Source organism: Spermophilus citellus (genome assembly GCF_964194105.1).
Source record: "Spermophilus citellus genome assembly, chromosome: 4".
Taxonomy (NCBI): domain Eukaryota; kingdom Metazoa; phylum Chordata; class Mammalia; order Rodentia; family Sciuridae; genus Spermophilus; species Spermophilus citellus.
In genome coordinates, this window is record NC_138185.1 from 202,441,937 (window position 1) to 202,456,533 (window position 14,597).

General features: G+C 50.8%; 1 protein-coding gene across 5 annotated transcripts in view; it reads left to right on the top strand.

Annotated features, from left to right (window-relative positions):
* ADCK1 (aarF domain containing kinase 1) overlaps positions 1 to 14,597 on the top strand; it is a 121,274-nt gene that overhangs the window by 88,174 nt on the left and 18,503 nt on the right. For all 5 annotated transcript variants that reach the window (XM_081289933.1, XM_081289935.1, XM_081289936.1 and 2 more), the window contains 2 exons: positions 6,272 to 6,430; positions 12,275 to 12,391. In XM_081289933.1, the coding sequence (XP_081146059.1) occupies positions 6,272 to 6,430; positions 12,275 to 12,391 (276 nt within the window). The remainder of the gene's footprint in view (positions 1 to 6,271; positions 6,431 to 12,274; positions 12,392 to 14,597) is intronic.

Here is a 14,597-nt window from a genome sequence, read left to right on the forward strand (position 1 = left end):
TGTGTATGTATGTTTGCTTCTTATCAAAAAAGGAAGTTCCCTCAGAGAATTTGCCTCATTTCTCATTGACAAGAAGTAATGCCCAGGCCTGAATTGGTCTAGGCAGGAGAAGTGGGACCACCTTGCTTGGCCTAGACCCATCACAGCTCTCCTTCCCAGGCGGAGGCCTGCCTTCCTTGAAGGACATGGAGGACATAAAGACTCGGGGTTCTGCTAACCGGGAAGATGGGAGAGATGGCACTTGGGTTGGTGCCCAGAGCATGTGCCACCCTAGTGTTTTGTGTCTCCTGGGAAGCAGGCCCTCCTGTTGGGGAAGGGGACCATCTCTGGGTGGTGACAGGCAAACGGAAGCTGTCATTGCACAGTGTGTGAATGACTCTGATGATGCTGGTGACTTTGCACAATAAAGAAGCCCCGGGGTGTTTTTCAGCTTTGTCATTATCACCTGATACTGTCCCTTTTGCAGTTGGGGCCACGCTACTTCTAGATGCATGGCCAGTGACTCTTATTGATTTGGATGGCTGTCCAAAGCCAGACTAATTGGCCCAGAGATGGGAACACTGACTGATTCAGCAGGAAGGGGACTGATGAGGTGCCGCCTGGCTGTCTGCTGGTGGGACAGCTTTGCCGCAGTCCTGTCCTGCCCACAGAGGAGGGGCACTCAGCCGGCCACCTCCCACTGCTTGGAAGTGGAATGGGACTTAGATGGCCTGTGAATGGGGATGTGACTGCAATCCCCAGGTCCCATAGTACCACTCCATCTTACTCCATGTTGTCTCTCAAGCTTCCAACAGTGACGGTGAATACGCCTCATGCTGTCACTCCCTGAGGATTCTAATTCATGGCTAAGTACCATGCCTTCCCTGTACCCTGGTCCCCAGGGCACTCTCCTATGTTGGGGTGGAATTCTGTGGCCTGCATGCTTGTTGTCATCTGGCCTATCTCAAGGGTCACAAAAAATAAAGACTGTGACAGTCATGTTTCTGAGTGGCCTATTCAGTGCCTGCTGTCTGTCATCTTGAGTCTTTTCTAAAATGTGTCGATTGAACGGTGGGTGGCTAGGTAATGATTATGTCGACACAAAATCCAATGGCTGATTTAAAAAAAAAAATATATATATATAAAACATGCAGCGACATAAGCTACCCCACGGAAACTTCTTGTCACACTATAATTCTGTTTTCTAAAAAGCATGCACTTTAATAACTTATCTGAACAAAGATAAACTCCATGAATGGCAAGCTATTTACATCACTCTGAATTGATTTTCGATTCTTGTCGAACGTCCATTTTTACCAGTTTGGCTTGTTGTGGCATTCTATTTAGTGGACTGCTTTTCCATAGAACATTATTTCTTTTATAGTATATAATAACTTGATAACAGTAACTGACATTTCATTCGAATTTCACAATTTGCAATGCTCTTTCTTTGCCTTATCTTAGCTTCCTATTATATTTTCCTACATGGTATTGCAGGAGGCAGGACTTCCTAAAGAAAGAACAAGAAATACTTCGGTCTAGATCCTGCATGGACTGTTCCAAACTTGAAGAATTGCTTTAACCTCCAGGAACTTATGTACCTCTGTAAAATGGGCAGGAAAAAGATAAAATGAGGATATCTATGTAAAGTACCTTAGAGCACACAGCCTGGCCTATAGTTGTGGTACTAAATAATGATAATTTCCTTTGTTTGTGCAATTACAAATAACAATTACTAGTTTTTAAACTTCTCTATGTGACCCTGTTTTTCTGTTATATTTCTGGCTGGCTTACAATCAATTATTTTTTTTTCCTTCTGTGAGCCAATTACTCTATAGGAAAATAGTTTCATTATTTTACCTTGAAGGAAATATTAATTATTGAATATACCTTAATTGATTCATAAGTTTCCAGATGAAGTAGAGAATTCTCAATTTTTCTGAAGGGATGATTCCACCCAAATAACAGAAACAAAACCTGACTTCATTTTGATAACACAAATGTGACCATATAATTATCTCACAGGAGAAGACAAACCCTTTGAAATATTCATGTGTTCATTTATTGACTTATTCACTCATTCATTCATGTGAGTACCCAATAAACATCTGCTGGGTGTTGCGTATGTGTTAGGCCCTGGCGAAAACATTGGCTGTTGGAAGAATTTTATGGAGAAGATACATTTTGGGAGAAAAATCAAAAAAGGCAAATTGACAACAACACCTGCTTTATTTTAGTCGATTGCATCTGTTGTCAAAAAGAAACCGAAATGAATCTACTTAGGGCAGCTCTAAGGGGACTGGATGAAAACAGACGGTGAAATTAAGGAGTTTTATTTTACTCTCGTTGGCCAAGAAGAGTTGAAAATGGCGGCAGCACAGACACCACCCCTCCCCCACCTGCCCTGCAAATGACTCTTCACCTGATCCCCTTCCCACCCAGTGCATGTTGAGAAGTTGGTGGGACCCCACCCCCTCACCCCCCTGAACTGTGTGCAGTTTATACATTTCCTGGGCTTCACAGCCGACATCAGGCTTTCAAATTGACATCTTTCTGGAAGGGGGTTGGTGAACTGCTGGGAATCTAAGCCACTAACTTAAACAGACCCCCCCCCCCTTTTTTTTTCTGGTGCTGGGGATGAACCCAGGTCCTCACACATGCTAGGCAAGTGCTCTACCACTGAGCCACATCCCCAGCCCCAGCCCCTCTCATTTTAGAGAACTGTAGACCCTTGTTATCTGCTGTTCCAGTTTCTGTGGTTTCAATTATCTATGGACTCAGTTGTCCACAGTCAAGCATAGTCAATACAGCACAATAAGGTGTTTTGAGAGAGAGAGAGAGAGAGAGAGAGAGAGAGAGAGGCTACATTCATGTAATTTTTATTACAGTATATTATTTTAAATATTCTACTTAATTAGTCATTCTTTTTAATCTCGTGTGTGCCTGATTTATAAATTATAGGTCTGTTTGGGTAGGGGGAAAAACAGTATACACAGGGTTTCATACTATCTGCAATTTCAGGCATCCTTTGGAGGGGTCTTAGGATATATTTTTCTTGGATTAGAGGAGACTATTGTATTCAACAGAGTAACCTGCCACCCACAGAATGCTTTTTGGGTTATGGAGTAGTTTACTAATTAGTTATTAGCAATTAATGTAAATCCATAAAAATGTATGGCTGATTTTATGATTAATGGCATGAGGTATTAATAATAACCAATGGCATTAGTAATGACTAATCATATAATTGATCAGTAACAGAAAAATCTTTAAAGTACCTTTCAATGCAGTTTGGATATTAATGATATTTTAAAATTTCACAAATAGCAATGACCCTATAATGAGTGAGTATTGCTTGGGCAGAAGTGCCGCAGTCTGGCTGGGCACAATTCAGGAGCCACTTGTCAAGCAGAAATGAACTTTATTTTTAGAACACACGCTGTACCACAAGAGCTCTTCAGGAATTCCCTCAGAGCCCAACTGCCACTACTGGCTTCCCACACGCCTCTCAACCCCCTCTCCTCCCGCTCTTGGGGCCGATTGGCTAGGTTGTGTGGGCGGAGCCAAAAGAGTCCCCCAATGAGCAGCTCCGCGGTCTGAAAGGGCCAGGAAACAGCCCAATTAGCATCACGGCAGAGGAACCAATCAACTGGCAGCTGGAAGTTTGCTGGGGCCGCTTTGTCAGTGGCTCTCAACACAGAAGGCTCTGCCTCGTATACAGACTGCTCTGGGCTGCAGGTAGCTCTCCCGTGTCTACCCGCATTTGGCCCAAGGTAACTACCTGAAGGTAATTAGTGCATATTGACTGAACTAGGAGGAACCTCACTCTGGCTCTCTCCTTGCTCCTATGGGGTAAAGCCCTCTGGAATTTAGACCAGAGCGAAATTCTGTAGAGCTTTTGTTGCTTGAGTTCAAAGAGTGGAATTCAGATGCCTTCAATGGCCCACATGCTCTCGCCCTGGGCCTCGCTTGGTGAGTCACTTCTCTTTCCTATGCGCCTGCTTCTGGCCCAGCTTTGGTGCACCTGAGGCCCCTCTGGGGACACCTGACAAGATGTCATGTCTGGAGGCTGCAGCGTCCGAGTTCCTGGGTCTGATGTAGGTGGCCCGGGTGTCTCTGTTGCTACCTTTCCCTTCTTGTTTCGTGTTACACAAACAGAAACAAAACGAACAAAATTGATTGGTGTAAGGTCACAGGTCTAGCCCATGAGAGACCAGATGAGACTGAAAAGAAATGAGACTACAGCCTAAGGCAATTAAAAAGGGTTCTGTTAGAAATTGACCGTAATAACCCCATGTGACGATTCTTTTAGAATGGTGTCTGGCATATCACCTTGAACATGGGGTTTAAAAACCAAGCTGTAAATGCTTCGTAGCTAGTGGCTTTGCTTTGGATTTATTTATTTATTAATTTTGTATCACACATGCCTAACGCGCAGTATGCATAATACAGAGACCAGTGCAGGCAGAGGCACAGGAAAAGGCTCTCAACTGGAGCTCAGGAAGTCCTTTTGGGAAGATCGGAAGGGGAAGGTCTTTTGACACCAACTGGCCCATGGAATATTAGTTCTTGTTCATTCCCATCTGCGGTAGCCAGGAGTGGAGAGGGGTGTTATCAGAGAGCTTGGACCTTAGTTAATACCAAGAACCACTGGGGCAATCAGTTAGGTCCTCCCCAGGCCTGGCTTTGAATGCCAGGAGTACTCAGGTGAGAGAGCTGGAGGGCTGCCTTCTGTGTGTCCCTTTTGGAATTCTAGAATACCTGCATGCTCCTTGTATCACCCTTGCTTACTTGCCACGGAGGTGTCACATGGGAACTTTTGAAACTGCCTCAAAATCCAGGGGGAGCTAGGCACTAAGTCCCTGCCCCTTTGGGGAGTGGGCTGTGGCGTGCTCTGTGCATCTCACTGGGCTCTTGCTCTGCGCCTCTGATGTTTAATTTAGCATCCTTAAACTGACACCTGAATGCTAGACAAGTCTTCTAAAACCTCCCTTTTCCTGGGCACATTGGCACAGGCCTGTAATCCCATCAACTGAGGAGGCCGAGGCAGGAGGATTGCAAGTTCAAAGCCAGCCTCAGCAGATTAGTAAGGCACTTAGCAACTCAGTGAGACCCTGCCTCTAAATAAAATATAAAAAGGAGCTGGGGGTGTGGCTTAGTAGTTAAGCACCCCTGCTTCAATCCCAAGTACCAACCAACCAACCAACAAACAAATGAATAAATAAAAATAAAATAAAACCTCCCTTTTCAGCGTGCCCTCACTGAGGTATCCACAGTGGGCCCTAATTGCCAAAAATCCAAGCTTTTCATCTGGGTAGTCAAATCCCTTATCTTCTGTTCCTCCTGTTTAGACTGTTTGTTCCTTTATTCCAATTTAATTTTTCATCATGAAATATTTTACACAGAGTACAGAAAATACAGATTGAGTATGCTGTACCTTGGAACCAGAACTATTTCAGATTTTTTTTTATATTCTGGAATATTTACATATGCATAATGAGCTATCTTAGGGCTGAGACTCAAGTCTAAACATGAAATTCATTTATGTTTCAGTTGTACCTTATACACATAGCCTAAAGGTAATTTTATATGTGGTTTTTAGTACACCTGCATTTGGACTGCAGCCTATAACATGAGGGCAGGTGTCAATTTCCTCTCTGGTGTCCTGTGAGGGCTCAGAGTTTCAGATTTGGGAACATTTCTGATTTGGGGTTTTTGGATCAGAATGCTTAACCTCAATTATGAATGCTCAAGTACCCACCACTCAGTTTAAGAAAAAGAAAAAAAAAATGGAAGTTATAGCCGAAGCACTTCCTGTGCTTTGCAGATGGTGGAGAACAAATCTGGGGGCAGCAACAAAACAGTCTGGCAAAGTGCTTAAGAGCAAGGGTTTGGGAGTTAGGTAGACCCAGGTGGAATTCTGGCTCTGCATTTCCTTGCTGGGCAAATTCAGGGAAATCACACAAACTCTCAGAGCCCGAATTTCTTCATCTATAGAATGGAGATGGTAAGATGTGTACCCAGGTACCTCCCAGAGTTGTGAAGATTTGGTGGAAGAGTAAGGAAAGCATTTTGTCCAGCGCCAAGCATATGGGGAATGCCCAGCAAGTGGTCATCATGGTCATGGTGGCAGCAGCTGGACTGTGATCATTTTGGACTTGGTGCAGTTATAGAAATGGAAACCAGGGGCACCGTTTCCCCGCCCACTCCAGGGGCAAGACGGAGGCCGAGGGTAGATGTACCTTCCTTGGTGGGCGTTGTGGGCGGCTGACGCGGTGCTTGATGATTTCAGGTGCTTGCCCTGGCTGTGAAGCAGCTGTTCCCAGAGTTTGAGTTTATGTGGCTGGTGGATGAGGCCAAGAAGAACCTACCTTTGGAGCTGGATTTCCTCAACGAAGGAAGGAATGCTGAGAAAGTGGCTCAAATGCTGAAGCAGTTTGACTTCTTAAAGGTAAGAGGGACAGGGCGGTAGGGCCCATGCTTCCAGTGCAAGAGGGCAGGGGGTGGGGGATTGATTCCTGCTCTGAATTTCCCCCTTATAGAATGTGAGTTGAGACATTTTCTTCCCGAGTTTTCTGACTGAGGATGAATGATTTGCCACTGGAGATACATATTAAAGCTCTCGGAGGCAGTTTCCAAAGAAATACCTAGCGTGAGTACTGACCTGTCAGTCCACGGAACAGATGTTTATTGCATAACCTGCGATCAAGACACTGAACACTACCCAGGGGCCTGTGCGCCGTGGTCTTGACCTCCGTGGCATGGGGTGATGATGTTGATGGCGATAACAATGATGGTAGCCAACACTACGGTCCCCTGGCCCTCTCCCAGATGCATGTACATTACATTAGCATTGACTCCTGTGATATACAGTGAGTTCCGCTGTCACACGGCCTGTGTTCCTGGAAATCACCATGCTGGGTAAATCCACACCACAGAAGGCGCAGGGCTTATGGGGGAAATGGGCGTAGGGGGCAGCACTCAAAAACTTCATCAGCCACATAGAGAAGGAAGGGGGATAGGAACTCATAAGGAGAGCAGCACAGTCTTATGCATTTTAAATGGCTAAGAAATATCGAAGACCATAATCCATGGGGCACCTTGCGTTGATCTGTCTGTGGAAATGGGCTTCAGCAGGCTGCCGCTTGTGAACCGACGTGAGGTGCAGAAAGGTCATCGGATGTGGGACAGGAAGTTGTAACAGTGGGTGCAGGTGACTCACCGCACTCGTGAGATTTGAGGTGCGTGTGCGTTTCATGTACTCCCCGGTGGCATCGTGCACTGGGCGCAGCTCCATGTGCATAGCCTGGTTAGCAGGTGACGGTGTGTATCATGATCAGGCCACTCTCCGATGTGTCAGCTGCACTGGGACAGATTTGTGTTTCCAAAACAAGGTTGACAGCAGAACTACCTTGTGGGATAGAAGACGCTTGATGTGGGAAGCAGTATCAGGTGGTGCAGAGCCATGGCTGAAAGTGTCCCTGGGGCTGCTCTTGAGTGCCCTGAAGATGTGGAGCCTGGCATGGCCCTCTGCTAAGGAGCTGGTCTCTGAGGACTCCTGATGTCCCCACAGGGCACACGGGTTGGCATGAGCGAGATGCATGCCAGCACAGCCGTTATTCCAACAGGTTTTGGCCCCTCTGTGGGGTTCATCATTCAGGCACCATGGGGGTCCCTTTACTGGGATGGTACAGGGCTGAGACTTCCTGGTAGTCTTCACGGGGAGCTGGAACTCTGGAAGCCATGGGTCCAGTTCTCTTGACTCAGGAGGCTGGAGATTGTGGGCGTGGTCAGAGAGTCCTCAGCAACCCCTCCTGCTGCTTCCAGCCAAGTGGCCGACCTCCTGGGTTGGGGGCGTCGCAGGTCCCCGCGTGGCCAAGGCTCTGCTGTTCTTGGCTCTGGTGTTCATGTGGCTTTTGGACATCATGAGGAATTTCCACTCCCACTGTCCAGATTAGAGAGGACGTGTCTCTACCAATCCCCTGACAATCCAGACGCTCAGGTCAGGGAAGAAGAGCTGTTTCCGTCTAATGGAGAACAAACGTGCGAACGTGTTGTGATAGGACGGATTGTGTCCTGATAGTCCTTTCTTTGTTTTGGTGGATTCCCAAGAGGAAGTACTAAGTCCACCCAGGATCAAGAGCTCAGAGGGCGTCTAGAAGTGCTCACCATACTGGGGGGTGGGTGATACTGATGGAATGTCCCTTCCGTGTCAGGCACTGTTGCGGGTCCTGACGGTGAATCCTCCCACCAGCCACTGTCCCATCTCACCCATGACAGCCCTCCAGTAGAGGAGCTTGAGCTACTACCTGGATTTTTTGATTCCATGTCTGGTGCTCATCTCGGGGTTCTGTGTTGCCATTCCCCTGGCAGGGGTGCCCCTCAGAGCCAGAACTCTGAGCCAGACAAACAACCATCTCCTCCACCGTTTCCATGGAAACAGGAAAATCGTCCCTTGACTGGGGCCCACTCGCAACTGCTAGACCAAGACTTGTACAAATAGTAATAACACAAATTTTTGAAATGAGAATGCCAAACCGGGAAATAATTAATGCACCGATGTGACCTGCCGCTGCCAGAACTCCACACCATTTCTGAGACCGTGGCGGACAGAAGGCTCTCAAAGTCATCAATTCTGCCTAAACACATCACAAGTGGGAAGTGGATTTTGTGCTGCGAAGCCAGCTCGGCTCTTAAAGCTGGAGATGGATTGCCTCTGCTCGCTGGCACCCCGTCACCACATCTGTGCGTAATTAAGCCTCCGCAAAGAGCCTACCTCTCCGCGCAGGGGGAGGGGGGGCGTCTTCCGGAGCTTCTGCGGGGCTTAATGACCTCAGCCCCTGCTAGGAATCTGGGAGCCGAAGAGGGGCCCTGAATGCAGATCTGGTGTCAGGGGGACTGGAGGAAGGGGAGGGGCAGCCAGGCCCAAGGGTCAAGGTCAGGGCCTGGTGGGTCTGGAGTGAGAGGGTGTGTGCTGCAGACAGTGGGCGGGGCAAGCAGTGAGGTTTGTGACTGGACTAAGTGACCACTGGGGACCAGGCAGGAAGGGGAAAGCCTTCTAACTGCAGGGCTTGGGAAGGGACAGGAAGGGCGTGTCTGCATGTGCAGAGGTGGGGAGGGGACAGGGCCACTCCATGATTTGTCACCTTAAGGACCCTGGGACTCTCCAGAGGCTGGTGAACTCTGAGAGGGTGTGCACACTTTTGGAGGAGCATGATGGCTTCCTAGACCCAGAGATGAACAACTCCTGATGTGTAAGGTGGGACACTTAGCATTTTTTACAGGCATGTGCCACGGTAGACACTTTCACAGAGGAGGCGCCATTCCTAACCCTATATCATCCCTGGGGAAACTGAGGCCCAGAGAGGTGGAATCATTTGCCCAAGGTTGCACAGCTGCCAGCGGAGGCAGAAGCAGTCTTTAAATGGAGGCAGCCTGGCCTCGAGCCCGCATGTCAGGCCACTCTTTTGTTCTGCCTTGGGGACACTTTGTGGGAAAGATCTGAATGACCAGGAAATGCCTGTGGCATTGACTCAGCCCTGGTATGAATGAGAGCCCGAGTGAACCGCTGTGTGGTGTCATGGGGCAGCTGACATTTGTCCTGAGGTTGCTCTGTGGCTGGTCCCACGTTGAGCACCAGCGCTCTGCTCAGCTGAGTAGGGAGTGGGGGTGTTGCTTCTGCTGGAACTGTCACCGCCGTTTTGCTGGTGGGAAGGCTGGCACCCAGAGAAGCGATAAAACACACCCCGAGTCTCACAGCTTGCAGGAGGCAGAGCGGGGTTCAGCCCAGCCGTCTGGATCCAGGTCTGCACTCTGCTCACCGGCTCTGGTTATGGGAAACCGTGATCCTGGTGACAGGTGCTGGTCCAGAGGAGCCAAAGCATGGGAACAGGGTAGGAGCACAAGGTCAGGCCAGAGGGTGGGGCTGAGGCCCGCCCAGGGTCTGGGGTAGAAATTTCCATAACCTGCTCTTTTCTTGGGGTCAGGATTGGCCTCAGTGTGGGACCTGGTGGAGCCCACAGGTGGGGCCCCTGCTCTGTGGCTGGGAGAGAGTCCTTGGCCCCAGGGTCCCGGAAGCTCTGATCACCCACTTTGATGGAAGAGGCCGAGGCAGGGACTGGTGAGATCTGGCTATCAGGCGTAGTGCCCGCAGGCCCTTCTGCCCACATGGAGATTCGGGGACAAGTCCCCTTCCTAGCTGGCTGGGAGCAGTTTGGCATTTTGGAGGTGTTTTAATCTTATGTCCATCAGCGGAGCTCCTGGACCTCCTGGTGAAACCCCTTCTTCTCCCAGGCTCCATATTCCAGATTTTAGACATGAGCAGAGGAAGCCAGGGGCACGTGGACAGGTCATGTGGAGGGAGTGAGGAGTAGGAGGGGAAACTTCAGCACGCCCACACCTTGGATTGACAAGCCCAGGGGACCTGCTGCCTGCTGCTCTTTCCACTGCGGTCATCTCCGGGCAGCCCTTCAGGTTGCCCCGGGAGGCCCTGCTGGGGTCTCCTGTCCCCAGAGCCCCAGGGCCCACTGGCCAAGCTCAGGTCTCCAGACAGTGGGGAGAAACTTATCCCGGAGGAACGGCCCTTTCATATGGAAGCCACAAACAAAACCACAGCAAACGATACTCATTTTTAAGTCACTTTTTGAGAAATGCTAAGTCTAAATGTTAAGCTCCAAGTAGCAGAGAGGCACACGCTGCCCTGCTGACCCAGGGTTCCCAAACGGCAAAACCCACAGGGAAGTGGCGGAGCTCAAGATGGCACCTCGATTTCGGTGGGAGCTGTGGTTCGGACCAGCTGCACTGTGTGCGCCCATCACCGAGATGGACAGCCGGCACCTTGCCAGCAAGGGAGACGGGGGACGGTCAGTGACCCGGCAGAGATCAGCAGCTCAGGGACAGGAAGTAGGTCGGAGGTGGAGGGCCACTCTCTCCTGCTCGATGAGCTTGGGTGGCTCTTATTCTCCGAACCCTTTGAATTGGCTGCCCTGGTTGTTTTTAGTGGTCAGTGGGAGCAAGGCTACCAAAACCGTGGGGCAGCATAGCAGTTAGGAATCTCCCTGGCCTGGGTGGTACTGATGGGGTCACCCACTCGTGACACTGTGGAAGCCCTCTGTGCATGGTGGCCTCTTGCCTACTCCCAGGGAAATCTGTTCCCCTTTGGGCTTTTAGATGTTCTCAGAGTCAGAAAGGGTTGGAGATACACTCTCAGAGAGCTAAAGGCACCATTAGCAGTGTCTTCAACAAAAGAAATATGTTTTCCTCCCATATCAAGAAGGCGTGCCGCCATTGCCTGCTCATATTGTTTTAGTATTGTGACAGTGTCGGGGCCGGCATTTCGGATTTTCTTGGATTTTTTATTTTATTTTATTTTTCTCTCACGATTGCAAGATGGCTGCTTCAGCTCCAGGAATCGTACTTACTTTCAGGGCAGGCAAAGAAGGGGATGAGTAATGTCATACAAACATCCCTTTTTTTTTTTTCTGGACCAAAAAGAAAATTAAGAAAATAAAAACCTTCCCCAAATTCCCAAGCCAAACTTCCAGTTGGTGTGATATGCCAGAACGGTGTCACATGACCAGACCTATTATGAGGCAGGAAGGGTAAGTGTTGAGTTTTCATCTCTGGGAAGAGGAAGGTTGGAAATAGGTGATGGGTTCAGGCCCACCATTGTCTGCCATAGGGCTCTGTAGGAAACTGGCACATGGAACAACATATATCACCTGGTATAAGTTCATTCATTCTTTCAATAAAAGTAGCACATTAATTTACCTGGTGAAAAGGCTGAGATTAGCTAGGATCATGGGGGGGGACCCGAGCTGGGCCTGGCAGGGTGCTGGGGAGGGGGAAATTTTTTTTGGGGGGGGTACTAGGGATTGAACTCAGGGACACTTGACTACTGAGCCACACCCCTAGCACTATTTTATATTTTATTTAGAGACAGAGTCTCACTGAGTTGCTTGGTGCCTCTCTTTTGCTGAGGCTGGCTTTGAACTCATGATCCTCCTGCCTCAGCCTCCTGAGCCTTTAACATTGACGTGCCGCTGTGAGCATTTCCTGTGCTTCTCTCCGAAGTCAAAATTTTGGTTTTGGCTTTTAACTGGAGGACACTGAGGAAAGCCAGCTATTCTGAGGCCCCCAAACAGGAGGGGTCTCTGCCCGCCTGAGGACCAGGGCCACCCGCCTCCTCTCCTAGATTCTGCTCTTCTGCCTGGGAAGTAACATCTCGCTCTGTTCCTGTGTCCTCTGCGCGACTCCAGCCTCCCATGACGCCCTGGCCTTCCCTTTCCTGTTCCAGGTCCCTCGGATCTTCTGGGAGCTGTCCACCAAGCGGGTCCTCCTGATGGAGTTCGTGGAGGGCGGGCAGGTCAACGACCGTGACTACATGGAGCGGAACCGGATCGACGTCAATGAGGTGAGGTCCAGGGGCGGGGCTTGGCGGGGCTGCCTGGCCAGCCGAGGCCACCTTGTCTAAGAAGTCCCATGTGGCAGGAGGCTCTCCCAGGCCATTGGCCCAAGCCACTTTGCTGGTGGGACATGGGGATGTGCTGGGCCTGCTGCAGCCATTGCCCATCTTTCTCACCATGTAGCCCCGAAAGCCAGAAATAATGGAGTAAAATCAATGGGACGTGGCCCTCCTGCCTCTGTGGGGCCTGATGACAATCTTGTCCCTTCTGCCTCCCCGCCTTCTGCCGAGGACTTTAGGCCTGAGGCAACAGCCACCAACTGCAAATGCTTTCCAGAGCCGGGGGGATGGTGGCCCTGAGTTCCTACTCTGTGCCTTGATCTCAGGGACAGCCAGCTAGTGGGCAGGGCCTGTCCCCCGTTTTCTGCTTCCTGGTCACCTGGGGTCCCTCTACGGGAGGGGGCCATGCTCTTTCAATAGCACTCATCCTCTTCCTAGTTCCTGCAGGTGCTGGTGTGGGGGTTCAGAGGGGATCAGACCCAGTCCCCAGAGCCTCGCGTGGGAGCCGGACACCAGCCAAGCCCTCATGGCCCTCCCTCAGGGAGCAGGGGGGCTGTGAGCAGGACGCTGGGAGCCTAAGGGTTGCAGTCGGGGGACGAAGCTGGGCGGGGAGCAGGTGGTGAAGGGCTTGAGGGTGGCTCTGGAGGTCCTGGGGAGTCACTGAAGGGTTTTGGCCTGGAGACTCAAGTGCGGTGACACAGTCTACCTCATCGCTGGGTGGGAGGAAAGAGGGGAAGGGACCAGACCCAATCAGGCAAATGCTCTTTTCCATTCACCCCCCACCGGGCAACACAGGAAGAAGAGCATGTGGTCCCAGTGGTGACATGGCCCAGAGGAGAAAGCCACACTCGGCTCAGCAGATGAGCCAGGGAAATGGCAGGGAGCGTGGGGTTGCCCAGGCCTCCCGGTGGCTTTGCAGTCTTTATAGGTGGGGACTGGGATGGAACGTGCCTTCAAGGAGGGGCTGTGAGGACTGCGTGAGTTCCACAGGGACACCTGAGCACGGACCTGGCGTTAGCACCCAGGAGGGAAGCCACCTCTCCTCGCCCTGCTTCACCTCCTTCTACCCTTAGTGTCTGAGGAATGCCTGCCCCCCAGTGTAGGCACCACGGTCATCAACAACCTGTATGTGCCAGGCAGGCGGCACACGACCTGGTCTCCTTACAGGTGTGTCGTAAGGTGCGTGTTATGAACCTCATTGATGAGGGAGAAGTCTGATATTCAGAGAGGTTCAACACCTTGCCCCACATCCCACAGCTAGCAGGGGCAGAACAGGATTGGGACCCAGGCGTACAGGACTCCAGAGTCCTGGCTCCCTTCCCTTCTCCGTCCTCCTCCCAGAGATCTCTGTTGGGCTGCAGGGGAGCCTGGAGCCTCCCGGGCGGAGGCCACATCGGTGACTGCACAGGGAGCTGGACAACTGGCCGGGCTTTGCCCCTGGCCCTAAGCTCTGAGCAGCCCACGGCTCTGTTTCATAGTGTCCCATTGTCTGAGCCGAGCTCCAGGAGGCGCTGTGAGGCCGTAGGAGCTGAGACGCAAGTGGGGCCTGGCACAGGGCCTGGGGCATGGTGTGAGCGCTCAGGTGGCAGCTGGACCACGGCTGCTGTTTCCGTTGTCCTGGGCCCTACTGTGTCTTCCTCTACCCCCTTTCCCACTAGCATGTACCCGCTCCTCTCCACGTGGTGGACTGCGGGTGGGTGACGGCTTCCATTTTGCAGGTGAAGTGTCAGAGACGCAGAGGAGAAGGTGACTTACCCAAGGTCACAAATCTCCTCCTCACACTTCCCACACCCAGCAAGCTTTTGCATGTGCATCTCCCGTCTCCATGGAGATAAAGGTGTCCACCATTTCTAGCTTCCTGGAAGTGCCCTCCTGATCGTCCCAGTCACACCCTCACCCCCTCCAGAGCTGCCGCTGCTGTGACCTCTGTCACTGTGGCTGCTTTCTCCTCCTGAACTTCATGTCAGTGGCATCACGCAGTTTTGGGGTCTGGCCTCTTGGTCACCAGTCAGGTGGGACCCTTCTCTGAGTTCTCTCTTCTGTCCCGCTGACCTCTGGCTCTGTCTTCGCAACACGGCCCTGTCCTGGGGCCCTGGGGTTTGGTGGCTGGGAGGCTCTTTGATGCGCTGAGATGATGTCCTCAAATACTTCCCTC